The sequence below is a fragment of the Copidosoma floridanum genome, unplaced genomic scaffold (genome assembly GCF_036245765.1).
Source record: "Copidosoma floridanum isolate Cflo_tuat_1 unplaced genomic scaffold, Cflo_Japanese_pri ptg000013l, whole genome shotgun sequence".
Classification (NCBI taxonomy): domain Eukaryota; kingdom Metazoa; phylum Arthropoda; class Insecta; order Hymenoptera; family Encyrtidae; genus Copidosoma; species Copidosoma floridanum.
Window position 1 is genome coordinate 22,211,511 of NW_028321890.1, and position 18,225 is coordinate 22,229,735.

Sequence of the window (18,225 nt, forward strand, 5' to 3'; positions counted from 1 at the left end):
GTAGGTCCTACAAAAATATTAACAGCCTAAGGCAACAACTATTATTACTTAACTAACTAAATGTACAAGTACTTGGATGAATCAGCTAATACTTTATGAATAATTAATGCTAACATATGAATATGTGTATGTTACTCACGATAATCATAGTGACACATTAAATCTACCTCTAAAATTAACACGTAAAATCTTACGATACAGCAATAATAACTTCTCTTCTACGACCTACGGGTAAAATAGAGATAATTGTCTTGTACGATGGCAGGGAAGGTTGCTTTCTTCTTGAAATCGTAACTTTGATACGTGAAAGTTCTAAGTACTTGACAGGACCTTCGAGCCGCCGAGTGTGGATATGTTGGAGAAATAATTTTATAGCGACCACATTCGTCACTTCGAAGTCCCGTTTTTGAATACATAAAAACCAAGGATCAAAGCCCTTGCACTTTTGTTTTTTTTTAGACGTTAAGAAAAAAAAATTGGACCGCAGATTACGAATTACTTGATGAGACTTACCAAATTGTCGGCGTGCATGTGGTGGTGCAGGTAGTCCCGGTTACCACGTGAGTGTCCAGGCGAACTGTGACGCCGTCCGCTCCGTTCGCCGTCGATCTCTTCATCATAATCCTGCAAGCACAGGATCAGGGTAGAAAATGCAACGCTTTAACAAACGTTTCGAGGAAAAAATGAGGTTTATTTAATGATCTGAAGTGTATTGTATGATGATGAATCGAGTGTGGAGATGTATGGTGTATAGCAGAGTTGTATAAATTTTAATTACTGAGCCAATCACCCATTGCATAATAAAATTTGTAATTTAAAAATTTATTACTGTATAATCGATTTTTAACTATTGATCGAATAAAAATAACCAATTATTTTTATGATGTATTTGTATTCGAGACATTTCTACTTAAGAATTAAAACATTAGTGGATAAGTAATTATTTCTCAATTAAAAATTGATAAAAATTTTAGAACAAAAATGTAGCATAAAATGTCTTAAAAATTGTAGATTTTGATAGAGAACACATTAAAATGTATGCTGTGTTGCAAAATAGACCTTATTTTTTTAAAAGGCTTGAACTTTGTTAAATAAAGTTGATAAGTATGTACATATTTTTCATAGATTTTCAGTTTTTGCATGAAAAATCATTGAAGAGTATATTGAAATAATTAATTTTTTTTAAGTACAAAAATGTAACGGATGATTTGTGTGTAAATAGATTAAAACTATTATTACAGTCCAACATGTACGGTATCTGCTCCTAATGACTTTTAAATTTCAATGAAAGAATTCAAAGTTGTCATACAAAGACGATCTTTTTGTGATTTTTGAATTTTATTTTTTGTTTTTACATTGTAAGTCTTAGAAAATCCCTAAAAATTATAGAAATGTTATAATAACGATCCAAATAAATTTTTTTTAACGATTAAAATACTGCTTTCTTTAAAACAACTTATGTTCTAAATATACTTTATACTTTAAATAAAAATGTTTTATTTTTTCAGGAAGTTTCTACAAAGCTTTTTTTATTATTTTAAGAAAAATTATTTATTAATAATATAAAAAATATTATTGATAATATAATAGCATGTTGTTGTAATATCTTTTGATTCTTTAAGATGAAATTTTGTAATCACTGAGGGCAGATTTTGTACATAGTACATAGTGCGTTAATAATGATTATTTTACAACTCTGCTACATGGCATGTTGGATTCGATTGAGAAAATGTATGGTGACGTGAAAAGAAAAGTGATCGAGTGAAGTTCACGATGTTGTAGTCAGGAGGGAGGAAAGAGAACAAAAAACATTTGTGCTGGTGTTATTGAGATTGTCATTGTTTAATTTTATATTAATCAAGATTTTTCAGTTTTTTTTTTTTTTTTTTTTTTAAGTTAATAATCGCGAGAACTTTGATACCTGATTATCGAACTCGTCGTCGTTGGAGAGAGCGAGGTCGGACGTCGCGACCTGATGCTGTTGGCTTCGCTTGTATGCCCCTCTGCAACGTCCCCCGAAAAAAAAAACAAGTGAGCTTTGTTCGGTTTATCTCGAAAAATTTTGCTTGCTTTCATTTCATAGCACAAAGAGTTATGTATCTATTTCTCCCTCTAATGTTATTATCTGGTTCGAAGTGTTCTTTGCAAGTGACATTGAATATCTCTCGAGCCACGCCGGAAAGTGTGTTTGCTTGCAGAAACCTTCATTTCACTCGAGTTTTGTACATCCAAGGATTTCCAAACGCTCCTTGCTTTAATTAAATAGTTTGGAAGTTTTCAGGAAATTCTTTTTGTTTTTACTTTTCCGACTCGTTGGCAATGAAAACGTTTTGATGTTACTTAAGTTTTAAGTTTGAAGGTTCCTTTGGCACTCAGTTGGAGTTTTTACTTCAGTTAGTTTTTATTTAATTTTTGCCACGATAACAGAACTTCTTATACTCTGAGCTGTATCTTGGCTAGGACTCTGTGTTTGACTGTATTTCAAAAGTAATAGTTTCATTACAAGTATTTTACTTCCAATGTACGCGAATTGTCTTTGATGGATAAATATGTAGTAGTGTTTGCCCATTATAAATGTTTTTAACAACGGATCAAGTCAATTTTTAAAGTAACTTGTACGTTATATTTAAAATTTTCCAATGTTCTAAAAAGTTTTTCTGACAGAAAAATATTAAAGGTGAAACGCGAATGTTGCATTAAAATTTTATAAAAGTGTTCTACGAGAATTCTATATCAGACCTGTACTGTGAACGAAAAGTGATTTCTACGTAAGTTATTAAATTAAAGCACGAACGTTATTTGGAATGGTTCTGAAAAAATAAATATTTCGAAAAAATAGCAATTACTCTTATTAAATACAGGTTTTCATGATTTCAGTTTATGTGCTTGGAATTTTTAAAATTAATGACGCTTCACTCTGCAAGGTCTTGATCAAAAGAAGTCAGATATCCTCTATAATTTATATTTGAACTTCTGTGTGTCAAAAGCATCTCTCAACATCCAAATTAAAATATAATTTATCAACTGTACATTCATTAAAAAAAATACCAAAATATTCGCCAAACCCGGACTCATAAAATTTACGTGATAAAACGTTATGAATATTTGGTGAAAATAAAAAAAAATTGACATCAATTTCGCGTACTTCAAACTATCTAATGAACTTTGCACGACGCATCCGTCGAAACACGGTGATCATGATGAACAAAGCTTCCCGAAAAGCGTGAAGTAAATTTCAGATCTTCGTCCAACTCCGTTAAAAGCAATGAGTGCCGTCAAAAGTAGTTCAAACACGAGTTTGCGATTGGAAAAGTCCTCGCGCCCGACGCCTGAACCCTCTATTTTTTCTTTAGGGCTAGTAATTTCATTACAGCGCAAATTTGGATCTCGTGAAAATCGAACATGACGTTTCACTCGGTACAGGATGAAAAGAAACGTTTCCATCATCGAATCAAAGTCCTAACGGCTGTACCTTCAAGACATAGAAACAGCTCGAGATAGCCAAGGGAGAAAAGCCGTGGCTGACGGCCAGATATCGATTAACAATTAAACGAAGTCACGGCGCCCGTTCTCCTTTTACCCCCTTGATGCCTGTGCCGGTGTGTTGTAGTGTAGGCGCGTGCCGCCAGCCAGATAGTGTACAGACGAATAATTAGACGTCCGAGCCCGGGCATGCTAATGATTTCATTTGGGAAATTAACATTTTTACGATCCCAGCCGACAACTATACGACCACCTTTTTTTCAGCTCCTCTCCCTCATTCGTCCTTTGCCCTGCCGTTCATGTCTCTCTACCCATTACTACTCTTATTTCTTTGCTCTACTTTGCCAATGAGAAAAAAAGGCACGAGAGCCGTTTTGCAAGTTCGTTAAATCCAAAACTTTTTTTCATTTGCCGCTGTTAAATATGGGCAGACTGACGTGTATAATGTGATGATGGTGGTTAAAACGTCGCGAGATTGAGGTGCGAGTGTACGTTGGTGTTAAAATTTAGATGTTGGATAATTCTTGAATAAAATTTGCGTGTAGGTATGCAGATATTTTTACGATACTTTTTACGTACGCAAGAACATGTATTTTGGAAGATTATTTTTATCACGTGGCCAGATAAAGTTTCAGCAAACATTTCTTTCTCTTATACGGCCGATCGATCGTACACGTCCGAAGAGATGGAGTGAGAACAAAAATTCTAAGAAAGTTTGAATGCTGTCGGGGAAGTAACAATCGGAGTTCAGACTTTTTTTTTGTTAACTGACTTTTCGTAAAATGTTGTGGAAATTTTATGCTATCTCCGTTTGAAAGAGTTTAGCGTATTTTTCACGATAACTGTATCTGGATGGAGAAAATACTCATCGTTTTTTTACAATATTTGACTGGTTAAACGGCTTTTGGAAATGTTGTTTTAATTAATGTGTGTGTACGTATATATTTTCATGTATTTATGTATACTTAAGTATAGTCAATGTGCGAGTAATATAGTTACAAAACAAGTGTATAATTTAGACGCAGAGGACACATTAATTTATTAATTGTACGTCAAATTAATTTAAAATAAAGTGGAGTGCTCTACTTCTGCTTTTTGTGAGTATACAACTACAAAAGATTTTTTTTTTATAAATCCTAATATTATAAACTAGATGAGTACCCGAATATGTTTACTCTAGATTATGTGTAGTCTGAGAAATTTCGTTAAAGCAATATGACTAGGGTGACATTTTATAAAATTTGTTGCTTGAAATACTTTTTTTTCTGATAAATCTCCAAATCATACATAATTTAACTCATCTTCAGAACTAACGGGTCCTATTTTTGCTCGAGCATAGAAAATCGATGCACAAAAATGTATAAATTTTTTTATTAAGTACTCGTATAAGTAACTCGTGTCAAACAACGTTGTTAGAAAGATGTAGGAAAAATTTTATGTGCGTAAAGGATTATTAAAAAGTAAAAAATTATTAATGAAAAACATAAAAAAACCAATAACTAAATTATCAAACTAATAGTTTAAGTATGTTTTACGTTGTGAGATATCATGTCACTTATAAATAACCTATCATGTAGTTGATTTAGTTATTCTGTGGTTAGTACCAAAAAAAATTTGAAAATCTGATCTAAGAAACAATAAAAACTCACACCAAACTATCCATCGTTACAAGAACAGAAAGTATATAGAGAATATTTGACTATACAACTATGAAGTGAGAATTGAGGTAAGAGATTAGTAAAATTGAATAAGAAGTAGAAGAAAGAAGAGAGAACAACGCTTAGAAGAGTAAAAGGTTAAAACAGAGTTAGAAATTGTGCATAACAGAGATAGAGAGAAAAGAGAGAGAGAGAGAGTTAAGTCTCGACCTGATCCTGGGTATTTCAGGCCCGAAGCCGCTGTCCTCGCTGGGCGAGCGGTATTCCTGGTTACCTCGGCTGGGCAGAAGCGGTCCCGTAGCCCCAAGAGGATCTCCATCGACCTCCATGAGTCGTCCCGTCCTGCTGTCTATGACTCTCTGCGCAAGCAATTGACCAACAAACTTTCGTTCAACAAACCCATCAGAACTAACACACACCCACTCGCACACCAGAGGATATACATGTATAAATACAATCACACCCACATGCGCACACATACACACGTATATTTTGTCGTGTTGTATCGTGTGTCACGCGATCGAACTTGCCCGAGCTTAATGCTATGACAGCAAAGAAAAAAAAAAAAATAAATAAAAAAAAATAAGACGTATAGACATAGGAATAACATTGGTTGGTAATATATTTCTATGTTTTTATAGATATGGATAAACCAACCAATATACTAGCCCCGTGTACCGTGTATGTTATTCTTTTTTTTTTTTTTTTTCTGCTGTTGTATTATTGCTGTTGTGCTATTGTAGCCCTTACAGCGTAGGCACTCGAATGGGCTCGAGCAGCATACAATACATTACAAGGCTACTGTTGTTTTTTTTATCAACAGCTGAAAAATCGATGATTCAAGATAGAGAAGTTCTTCCGTCGTCGTTTTATGGGAAATAGGTTTCTAGGCTTTTAACTAGGCAATCGATGAGCGGTGCTTGTGGTGGTAGCGGTATAGTGGCGGTAATGTGCAAGCGAATATATATGTATAGTCTCGGCCTCACGACACGGCATCGACGAACACAAGGTAGACACGAGAGGCTTTTAAACTTCCTGCTGGTTGCTTTTCATCAATTTTTTCTTCCTTTTTTTCCGGCAAAGTTATATTGATTTCTCGTAACTGGACCATCCATCATTGCTTTACTTTGTGAATGGGTTGCGATATTTACAAGTTACTGATAAAAAAAAAAAAATTTCAATCATGTAATATCAGTGCTGTGAATTTAATTGTTTTGTTGACACGAAACCACGTATGGCTTTTTGCGCACGAAAAATTGGGAGTAAACTCGAGATTTATTGCGCAAAATTGTGGAAAAGCAAAATTTGTTAATGCTTGAGTTATCAAAGTTGTTAAATTTTTTACTTTTACCTTTATTCAATATCTTTGTCAGTCATAGATTTCGGTAATAAATAAGCACTGAGCTCTCTTTTACGCTTTCCATTTCTTTAAAAGTATGACAATACTATTATTTACAATTTCAATTGCTATAAAATACAAATTTACAGTCTACCATGACTTGATAAAGAGACTTGACGATTTGGCTAAGTTTTTTTTTCATAAAGAGTTGATGGAAATAGTAGTTGGAAACAGAAAGAAAAGAATCGTTCGGAACAGAAAAAGTATCAGACTTCAACGGAGAATAAAAGCCTCGAAACGGGACATCAAAATATTTACGCGAACTTTTCTATCTACGCTTTTTCTCATGCACTCTGATCGATAAACTTATATCGTGGCTCGCAAAGTTATACTTATGCGTCAAGGAGTTTTGCTATGCGTTGCATACTGCAACAAAGTGGAACACGCAAGTAGGTATATATATTTTCTGTGTTTTTTTTTTTTTACCGCATAAACACGTGGTGAGCTGGATATGAACATGTGATTTCGTGGAGGCTGCGTCATAGGCCGAGTGTTGAAGTGTAGTGAATTATTTACTGGATAATAGGGTCAATTCTTCATTTTTAGTGGCATTAATTTGAACCGCGTGCTGCTGACTCGGCGATGTATGAAAACGGCGAAAAGTTTCTTACGTCGTAGTTGCCGAAACGGAGCGATACTGTGAAACATTTCGTTGGTAATATGGTTGTAATATCACGGAAGTAGGACAATATTTACATGATTTAATAACAAACTCGATTTCAGGAGTACAACTCGCAAGATACATGCGATGCTAAAGACACATATATATATTTGCATGATTGCTTTTTCATGTCTTTTGACGCCTACTAATGGGCTACATATTTACTTTTATGTATATTTTTGTAGGTGCAGCTACTCCACAGAAATACCTTATATTTCTATGAAAGAAAAATATGTAAATATGCATAAATTGGCTATTTTAGGTTTTAATTTGTTTTCAACCTTTTATAGGGATATTTACACAACTATTTTACCACTTTAATCACTTGTCTTAAATGTTGCTTTCCGTTTTTATTTAAGTTACGTAAAAAAATTCATTAAGGTGATACCAGAGAAGAGCATATAATATAGAACATATCTCTAGAGGTATTTCTTGCATTTTCTCTGAGAAAAGTCAGAGGCCATCGAAAATTCGAATTGATAGTTTATTTTACTGCTTCGTAACATAGTTAAAGATTATACACATTTTTTTAACTTTACAGTCTATTATAAATAAGTTTATTAAGAGTATTATTTAAGTTTCTATATATATATTACTGTTGAGCTGCAAAACTGCAAAGTGTGGTGCCTTATATGGTAAAAAAGTAGAAGTTTAATAAGAGAAAGAGAGAGAGAGAGAGATCTGTGATAAATATATATTGAAAAGATTGAAAAAATTGTGTATAATTAAGTAGGATTGTAAAAACAGAAGGGCGTATAGAGACACAAAAAAAAGAAAAGAGCAAAATCAATAATTTTAGAAATTTCTTTATTTCTCAACTAACGAGACATAAAAAATTCGCTGCCAAAGCGTATGTATAGATCGTTATAATCTACTCTCTATAAAAATATTGTATGTACCCCTCCCTCCAGTGGTAAAACTTTTGTTTGAAACTTCAAAAAAGTCCAACTTGACATCGATTACTTTCGCCTCGCACCTCTCCAATCGACTGAACGTAAGAATCTCTTTTTGTAAGAGCTTTCTTCTTTTTGAAGATTCGACTTTTGTCATACTTCTTTTTCTCCAATTTTGATGTTTTTTTTACTTATTTCCCTTGACTCGTTCGTTTAATGGCATTACTTTTTCACATTTTATTTTCTGAACACCTGCTCTACTATCGTTTTTTTTCACGTTAGACGCGATTTGTGGTAGACGAAAAAAAAGTATAAGGTATATCTGTACAATAGAAACCGTGTGAGTTTGTATTTTGAGCAATCTAGTCACGAATACGGTCGATAAGAGGAAGAGAGCAAAGTGATCCCTTGTGCGGAAACGTGAGGATTTCTGCGGAGCATTTTGTTCCTTTCTTTTTTTTTACCCCCTTGTATTTCTCATTATATACGGATGAAATTTTCGAGGGCAGGTTAGCAGGAGAACACGAGTTTCTTTTTCACAGAGAATACACACCAACGCTTGCTTCGACTTTTTGTGCTTCTGAAACGATAGTGAGTTGCGTATTTTGAAGCTAAATCTGCAGTGTATATTGGATGGGTTTTTTATGTGATATTGACAAATTTATTGTATGTTATAAATGATGAAATTTTCAGCATCAAGAGAATTGTATTGTTACTACTTAATAATATAAATTAAAAACCGGATCGTGGAATAACTCTTCATATTTTTGAGTTTTTTAATTAACTCATACGCTTAGATAAAAACTTTTTTTATAATCAAAATAATATTTACTATTTAGAATAGTGTCAAGTAAATATTTTCTAGCCACACGATGATGTTATTTTTATGATATAATCATATTATGTGATAATCATATAACGTATCATTTACACTGTACAGAAATGTAAAAATAACCATTTTAGCCAATCTCGAAACAAGAGTTTAGTATTGCAAACAAATCAGTGATACAAGATGGGCAATATTGTAAGTACATAAGGTAAGTGACAAAAAACAAGTACGTACGCTGCTGGATCAGTAATGAAATGTTTGCAAAATGCATAGGCAGAAGAGGATAAGTGTGAATAGATAAAAAAGGAGAGACAGAGAGATAAGTATACCGAAATTAAAAAAAAAAGGGAAAAAGATCGTGTCATCGAGTTCCAAAAAGAAGTGATATCAATGTGAGTGTCATGTGTGAGTAAGAAAAAAATTTGCGTGTCGGTGAACATGAAAAAAGAGATGTAGAGAAAATAGTGATAGTGAAAAGAGAGAGAGAAAAAGAGCGAAAGAGAGACAACGTGGATTTGAGATATTGTTCTCTGTCTGGGTCAAGAGGACTTACCGGAAGCTCGTGCAGCGACGGCGTCACTATTAAATCCGAGTTGTGCGCCCTGTCGTTTTTTCTCTGCAACAGCAAGGATAAATAATCGTCTTAGTATACGTACATCACATCATTGTACTAGACTTTACTTTCACCCTGGCCGTCATTCGTACAATTAAAATTAATTTTTATTCACACTCTAGCACATTGTTTTGACGAACCCAAACGACAGCACAATGTACAGAGGAGGATATCAAAGTCAGGGAGGAACAGCTATACCATTGCCGCGGACGTTGTTTCACGTCACTGCTATTTTGTTCAAAAATTTATTCAGCTGTAACAATGGGCTCCATGCGTGAATAACAAAGTTAGGGGAGAAAGAGAATTTCATGCATAATTTATTCGAAAATTCAACGCTACTTTTGATCACAATTTATGTTCATCGTGGAATACGTAGGAAATTTACGGGTCGAAAAAACTATGTCGAAATTAAAAAATCCAAAGTTCAGACATTTCCGAACTTGCCAAAATTATCTAGGTGAGCTTTCACTGTCTTGAGCGAAAGTTATTTTTAGTTATTAAATATAGTAATAAACTTTCCACGAATAGTACAAACTTTAAAATAGTTTTATATAAATGCTCTTGTACATAAATGTGTTGGAGATTATAACCACCAAAAAAAAAAATATAAAAATTTTCCACCCTATGTACATCAAACACAAAATTTTTCAACTCTACTTGTCATGTAAATAAATCGGCAGGAACATAAACAACAGCAAGCTACTTAACTAAGAAAAAAAATTGTAATAAACGAAAAAAACACTCACCCTCGGTAGCCTCGGCCGATAGACGAGATCATCGAAGGCCGGTCTGTCTTTGCTCTCGACAAGCTCCCTCAGTTCTGTGAGCAGCGTGAGCTTTTCGTGCGTATTGAGCAGATCCTCCAGACTCACCACCAAGTCCTCGACCGTCAATCGACGGGCTCGGTAGTCAATCAAGAGCTGAGAAAGCGCGGCTCGCTCGCTACGCGCGAGCACAATCCGTGCCTTCTCCTCGACCATCGCGACCGTAGCCGCGGAGATCGGCTGCTGTCCCCGATGCCTCCACTCCACGCTCCTGTTTCATTTTTTTTTTTTTTTTTTTTTTCCAGTCAAGGTTTTTGATTAGTACTTTTTTTCGTTTTTTTATGATTATTTTTTTAAAAGATTTTTAGTCTACGTTTGTTGTTTATTGTAAGCACAGCGTTCGTGATGCATGCTATATACGCTTATGGTAACTGTACAACCTAAGGCTTGGAAATTCAGAGATTCTAATCCCAAGTAATTATCTGTGTAATATGTTTTTTCGAAAGATACGGAGTTTTTGCTGGCAACGCCAAATCTCCGAACTAATTCACTGTGAAATTGCACCCATCTGCACTCTCGTCCAAAAAAAAGAGGGACACATATCTCGTTGAATCTTGGAGAGTAAAAAAAGTGGGAGCACGAATGCGGGGTTGCTTGGAATCATCTCGGTCTGGCACGCGTGTTTTTATGTTTCTAGACCTGTGGTTTTTAGGGTCACCTGCTTTCATTTTCGATAACTTTTTCTGTTATTTACAATCACACACGTTACATACTGGCAACCGAGTATCTTTGAAATGTTGAGATGCGTTGCTCTTCGTGACCAGGAAACAACAATCAGCAGGTACAACTTAAGTATTGTAATTTTTTTTTTTTTTTTTTTTTTTTATTAAAGTTGATTTTATGAAGATTGCAATCGATAACTAATTTTAAGAGTGCATCATTTAAAAATTTTGTTTTAAGAAAGTGTATTATTTTATAATAGTTTAGAAGAACTTTCTCAAATAATATATTAAAAAACATATCGTGTCAAAACATTTTTGGGAACATAATAAAAAGTTTTATGTTGGTCATAAAGCTATTTGTGATTGTGAGTTCTTTAAAAATTTTTCGAAAAGATGTGGTTATTGATGGCTTATTAATACCGATTATATACAGCTATTGTGGTTTTTAGTATTTTTAAGATAATACATTTCTCGATGTTATGGAATGATACAACAATATAATTTAAATAATTGTTGAAATCTTGAGTTCATTTACCAATTCATAAAAATATATGTTTATTTACTCAAACAAATGATGCATAATACACTTGTATTATTTCGCTAATTCATTAATAACAATCAACAACGGAAACATACGATTTTCGTTAGCAAATCAATTAATAATATTCTCAATGAGTCGATTAATTTTTCGACTATGCGTTACTTTTGTGAATAACAATCCAAATTCTGACTCAAGGGAATACAGTATGTATAAATTTCTAAAATTGATTGTCTCACAAGTACCAAAATGGCAATGATGTGGTAATGTTAAAATAATTTTGAGAGACACCTTTTGACTGTAATAATTTTCTTTTTATCGTCACTTAACTCACTTTGATGGTGATGCCTATAAAACACGGTTTATTGAAAATTCACGTGCATGTGACTTTATTAAAATTTAATTTTTAAATCCAATCAACCTCATCAGACACTGGGGAGAGTAAAAAAAAGCTCGAGCGGTAACTTCACGATGCACGATAAATTCCCCGTAAATGCAGCAATTTCCTTTGTTACACGATTATACTTTAACCTGCCTGGGCAAAGTGGATTCCGATAAAATTGAAATTTTAAAACTAACAATATATACGTCGAGAGCGGAAGCAGCTTTTATTGAGTATAAAAAAAAAAAAAAAAAAAGGAGGAAGAGGTTTCGCTTACTCAGGACTGGGGGGCCTATGATTGGCCGGGCTCTCGAGCAGCAGGGAGTCGTGGTCCTGATACCTCGGCACCGGCACTACTATCGACTGGTCGGTGGTGCATGAGTGCGGCACCTTGCCAACGTCCCTGATCAGCATGCTCATGCGCTTGCTCGTCTTCAGTATGTGCACCGCTTCGTCGTGCATCGCCTCCTCGAAGCTCTGGCCATTCACCTCGAGAATCTGATCGCCCACCTGTAAGTTATATTAGGATTTGGTGCTAGCCCGTGTGTGCCGATTAATTCATTTGTATTCAACCGATGCACGTCTAGTCGAATCTATTTAGGCCGATATTGAATTTTTATGGCTCGACCGGTAGTTTAATGCTGTAATTGACAAGGTTTTTATAGTGGATTACAAATAAAATGCTGCTAGTATAAGAGCGAGTATTTGTTTCATTAAAATAAGGTGACCGAGATATTATATCGATTACGAGCTTTCGATGTATATTTCTTGTCAAACAAAAATTAGGTGTGATCCGATGAATACTTTGTAAATGAACTATCGTTACTGATCGAAAATGTATTGTCGAGCATAAAGAAATTTGATCAAAATCATTAAATAATCTAATTCCTGTCTATTTGATCTAAATCATACAAAAAATGTAATACTCTTCGAACAATCATTCACTAATTATCAGAAGGAAGTACCAATATGTTGAAAGTGTAAAAAATGAATTTTAATCTTTGATAAGTTGTTACACGTTTGTACGTACATATAAATAATTGATTTAACATGTTAAATATTAAGAAAATTTCTTCTGTTGATAAATAAATTACAGGAACAAAATAATAACAATAAGAATTATGATTGAGAATTAAAAAAGTTTTAATACTTTTTCTCAGCAATGAATCGTTTTTTAAATGTCCGTTATTTGAATTTAATATTTAAAAATTAAGCTGCCCCACTTAAAGTACCAATAAGTTATAAATCGAGCATCTCAATAAGTCTTACGAGGAATAAAATAGCAGTGGAAGACGTGGCTTTAATTTTAGATGCATTGTAACAGGTCAAGAGTTCATCCACTTATAAACCCCGGCAACTTTACACGCTTGCTAAAAAGAGTGACGATCGAAACTATTGAATACTTTATCGTATCATCTTATTTTATGGTTCATTACAATACAACTGTACTCGTACACGTAAACGATCATGTATGCCTATGAACACGTGCCGAAAACATCGATCGAGTGCTACTTCTCCTCGAAAAGAGCAAAAGTCCAAGTATCCAATAGTTCAAAAAGAAAATAAGTCCCAATCGTATAATCGTATGGAAAAAAAAAAAAAAAAAAAAAAAAAAAAGAATTGGAGACAAAGTGCGCTCATCACGAGTGAATAGATGAATCAATGAACGCACCATCAATCCAGCCCGATCGGCGACGCTATCCTTATCGACGCCGGTGACGTAGATGCCGAGGCCGAATTCGAGGCCACCCCTGATCATAAGCCCAAGCGATTGCCCGTGCTCGATGCAGAGGTCGACCTTGCGCGTGCGCGCGCCACCGTAGCGCGAGTCGCGTGGATTGACGGGTGGCGGCGAAGCTGGCCTCCCTTGCCTGTCGATCCAACTGCAGGTCTGCTGTCGATTCACCGGGTAGATCGGATGGTTGCCCCGGCAGCGCGGGTCTATCGGTGGCCCTCGCACTGTCATGCTCAGCATCCGGCACGATTTCAGCATCTAAGATTATATGGTGTGATTCAAAAGAGGAGAGCGAAGATGGTACATTTATAGAAATGCTATGGGGGGAGGGGGCTGCTGTTTGAGAGTTGGTATTTTTAGAGGCTTGGTGGTATTTTTAGTGCTAAAAGGCATGTGGAGGGAGTGATAAACATGGGTCGTCGGAGCTATTGCGTTTAGAATTTGGTATATTCAATGTGAAAAAGGGGAATGAAGTTGTTTGCATTATTGGATGATTTTATGATCACTTGAGTCTTCTAAGTGTAGAAGCTAGAATATAAATTACTATATCATTTGGGTTGCTGTACGGTATTTTATTTTATGTTCCACGATACAATCACAACCTGTGTCGATATTAAATTTATTGTCTCTGTTTCGCAACTGTTTGAAAAATAAAATGATTCCAGAGTTAGTGCACACCCATATACGTTTTCAGCATGACATGATTTACAGAGGTTTGGCGAACAAAAAAGGAGGAAACAGGGAAAAGATGTTTTTTAGAAATTTAATTCATAATTTAAATTTTTGGTAAAGTTCCAAGCCATTCAATATAGGTACGTGTACGCGGCAGAATTTTCGTCGGACTTCCGGAGCATTGTATGCTCTTAAAACGATTATTTTCGACAAACGTCACTTGCACAATGTAATAACGTACGTTTTTGGGTTTTCAGTAAATGGAATCGTTATTTGGGATTGAACAACGAAAGATGGAAAAATTTTTGTAAAACTTAGCAAACGTAAGGAATATTCTATATTATGGATCCCTTAGGATTTTCAAATAAAATGTATTTTTTGAATCAGAATTTATTTTGTTGTCTGTACCTAGTCAGTATTCACCTCTTCAGATAATATCACCTACCTATTCAGATAATATCCAGACAAGATTGATACGTTATCAATCGAGACAAAACTTGATGATTGATAATCTTTGTTCTTGAAGGAATTGATGATTCTTTGTAAATTAATTTAAAGTCCACAAATACTTGGAATTGATTCTGCCATTGATTTATGAAACCTTGTTTTTTATAGTCTCAATATACATGGTTATTCTTGCACAATTGTTACAATAACTAGTAAACCTTCTTTTTGACTAAAATTATGTCTGTGGAGCTAAAAATCCCAAAATATCATAAGATGCTTTATAAGAAAATTTAATGAACCTATGACATCCAATGGAAATGTCGGCAACAAAAATAAATTCTATACACCGTGAAGGTAGAAGTTTAAACTGTTAATGGGAAACTAAAAAGCTTGTATTTTAGTAATTATGTTAAGGAAGTCGTGGATTAAAGATAACCATGGATTTTGTTTTTGTATTTCCTATATTGTCTACCGGAGCTCCTTCACATTGCTACCATTCTTTGGGCTCAGAGTGTACGATCATCCTATCTGGTATCGCGTTGCATTGATGCTCATGAACACATGAATCACACCAAACGTCAGAATCCTCTTGTACTCCAACACATCGGATATGGACACATTTCCAATTTCATCGCATACAAGAAAAAAAAGCACAATACCGTTCACCCCCCTGTGATACGCCCTTAGGGTGATCAATCAGCCGAAGCTAAGGGCCAGTGATGCGTCAGTACAGGGCCTTTCCTCTCGACAGTGACCTATAAATCAGCAGGTGCTGATTTCCACGGAGCTTCCCACATTCATATATGCAGTAGAGGATACACAAGCACACAATACCCACGCGTGGTCATACGGTTAGCTTGATAACTGCGCGCATTATTCATAAGCGAGGGCTTCAATCTGTTGTTTGTTCAAATTTGCGTGTCGCAACGGCAGTAAAAATGCCCGATATGATGTATTGCTTGTCTTTTGCAGCAACGTCAGCTGCGATTTCGCATCGAATACAAAAAAAAAAAAAAAAGGATTTACCGAGATACTACGCAGGCTCAGAGATCAGAGAAACCAGCCTTGAAATCTTCATCGAAATCCCAATGCAGTTATTCCTCCGTTGAGCTTTCAACGCCGATATATGATGATAAAAGAGACAGAGAACAAGAGAGACGCGTGCCGTGCGACACGATATCGATCTTGCCTCGTGTGACGTCACATCCTGCTTATCCTTGACCCGGCTCTGACAGCAACAGCAGCCGCCAGACTCGTTGTCCTTACGCTGAACCCTCCCTCTCCCCCCTTTTTACTCTATATTTCCTATCGGTTTCCACCCTGCACGTGCGGATTACGCCCTCCGTGGGCTTACGATTTGTCCTCTTTTATCAGTGCTGCGGATGGGTTGTCAATCGTTTCGGTCAATATGCTCCTCGGTGCGAAGTAAATGGACTAGAGTGTCTAATAATACGAGGGATAGAGGTGCAAAAGAGAAAAATGATGCGAAGATTTGTGGCAATAATCGAATCAGAATTAAGTGGAGGGATAACGGTCGTGGAGCTTTTTCTTCGAGAGCTTTGATTAACTTTTGTTTTGAGTGCTGGTATCCATTGCAGCGAGATGATTTATCGCTTAAAAAAAAACCAAATAGGATAAGTGTCTCTCCGCTCGCTGTATATCGATCGGACTTTATTTTTTGGCACGTTTCACGGAAGTGACTCTGTCGAATTTGTTTTTTTTTTTTTTTTCCTCAGAAGTGTTTGTGTGTATGTGTACAGATCTTTCGATGAATAATTTAGACACTCGCGTTTTACTGCCGTCGTTTGATCGAGTTGACACGTGTACCCAAGATGGTAAATAACCCAATTTTTTTCATCCGTAATACACGTGCTCTCTATTTATTATTTTGCCCAACAGTTTTTTTTCGGTTCATTAGTGCCACAAACATTTAAAATTACTATAATACACATATATGCATAAAATGTTGTATCCATAAGTAGAACTGTTATGAAAGAATTTTTATGTCATGCATAGATTGAGTACATAATTGCAGAGGAATAAAAAGTAATTATTCTGTCAAAGCTTACAGAAACGTACGAGAATTCTTTGGAAACATGTCTGGCTTAATAATAGCTATTGGATTACATGTGTACATTTACGTGTCACTGGCATCTAATAATTTAATTCAGGGTGGATTCACCGGTTCCAGTACCGCTTAAACTTCGAATACGGTCGTGTATATAACTCATCTTCGACTACACAGTGCAATTCAAGTTCACTGGGATCGAATTCTCCGTGCCCTGAATCTTAATTTGCGTCCCTAACCTTGCCAGCTTTGCCCATGGGGCCGAAGTGAGAGTTTTACCGTCTCAAAGTGCAGCTATAAAATTTCCATCAAGATTTTTATCAAGATGATTCTATGAATTAACAAATGGCTAAATGTATACCATAAACTAAAATTTTGCACGTTATCTTTACAACAGAACAAGTACTATCGTAACACAATACTTTTTTTTTATTTGTTCTTATTTTTAAGAGCAAATTTATAAATACTTTTTTCCTGATACACAACAGAAAGCTTGAAATTATTGAGGAGTACGGCATCATCTCTCCTGTGCTCTTGCAGCCCCTACTCTTGTCTACAAACTCCACTCTTGTATCACGGACCACTCTAGCTCTATCATCGAAATTGCAAACTGCTCATTCAGGTGTAAAGACTTGATTGAATGCTCATGTTCCTTTTAGGAGCACCACAATAACCTGCTAAACCCATAGTGTCCCTTTTCATCTCTAACAAATACTTACATTTATACAGTACTTCAATTTTAGTCGCACAATCCCTAGTTTTCATTTGCTCCTTTTTTGTCTCTCTTTTATTCTTCAAAGAGATTACATAAGATTACAACATTATAGCGTTTTAATTGTAAAGTTATAATATTACAACCTTCGGGATGATCTCTTGGGAGAAAGTGATACTGCATGGGTCGGAGCGAACTTTGTTTGGTGAATCTGACACTACCCTTTGTTTTACTAACCATAAGTATCTTTAGGAGATTTCCCCTCTTCACCACTTCGAAAAAATCTGGTTTTGTTCAGGAAATTTTGTTTAATTGTAATTATGTATTATGTTGTTTTCATAAAAATGTCTAATAAAAAAAAACAATTCCACAAATAGTGGTTATTCGAGTGTATGTTTATGATAAATAGTAAACTCACCTTTATAAAGATGAAAAATGTTAGAGAAATTGTTCTCTTATTGGGTTGTGGTTTATTGATTGATTACAAAAAATATTCAAATATTTATAAAACATTATTAGAATAGCCACAAAAGTAATCAAATTACGCGAAGCGGCATTTAACGTAATCAGCAATATAAATTGACGATTGTTACAGCAACAGTAACAAGAAAAGTATGACTATTTTTCGGGTTTCCTTTTCAATTCCCAC

The 18,225-nt window shown here is 35.1% G+C and overlaps 1 protein-coding gene across 1 annotated transcript in view; it reads right to left on the reverse strand.

Moving 5' to 3' along the window:
* Positions 1-18,225, reverse strand: part of dysc (whirlin protein dyschronic) — a 92,457-nt gene that overhangs the window by 30,009 nt on the left and 44,223 nt on the right. The window contains exons 6-12 of the mRNA XM_023391298.2: positions 13,615-13,935; positions 12,220-12,452; positions 10,283-10,571; positions 9,477-9,539; positions 5,352-5,500; positions 1,922-2,003; positions 514-624 (exon numbers count right to left, since the gene is read on the reverse strand). Of these exons, the coding sequence (XP_023247066.2) occupies positions 514-624; positions 1,922-2,003; positions 5,352-5,500; positions 9,477-9,539; positions 10,283-10,571; positions 12,220-12,452; positions 13,615-13,935 (1,248 nt within the window). The remainder of the gene's footprint in view (positions 1-513; positions 625-1,921; positions 2,004-5,351; positions 5,501-9,476; positions 9,540-10,282; positions 10,572-12,219; positions 12,453-13,614; positions 13,936-18,225) is intronic.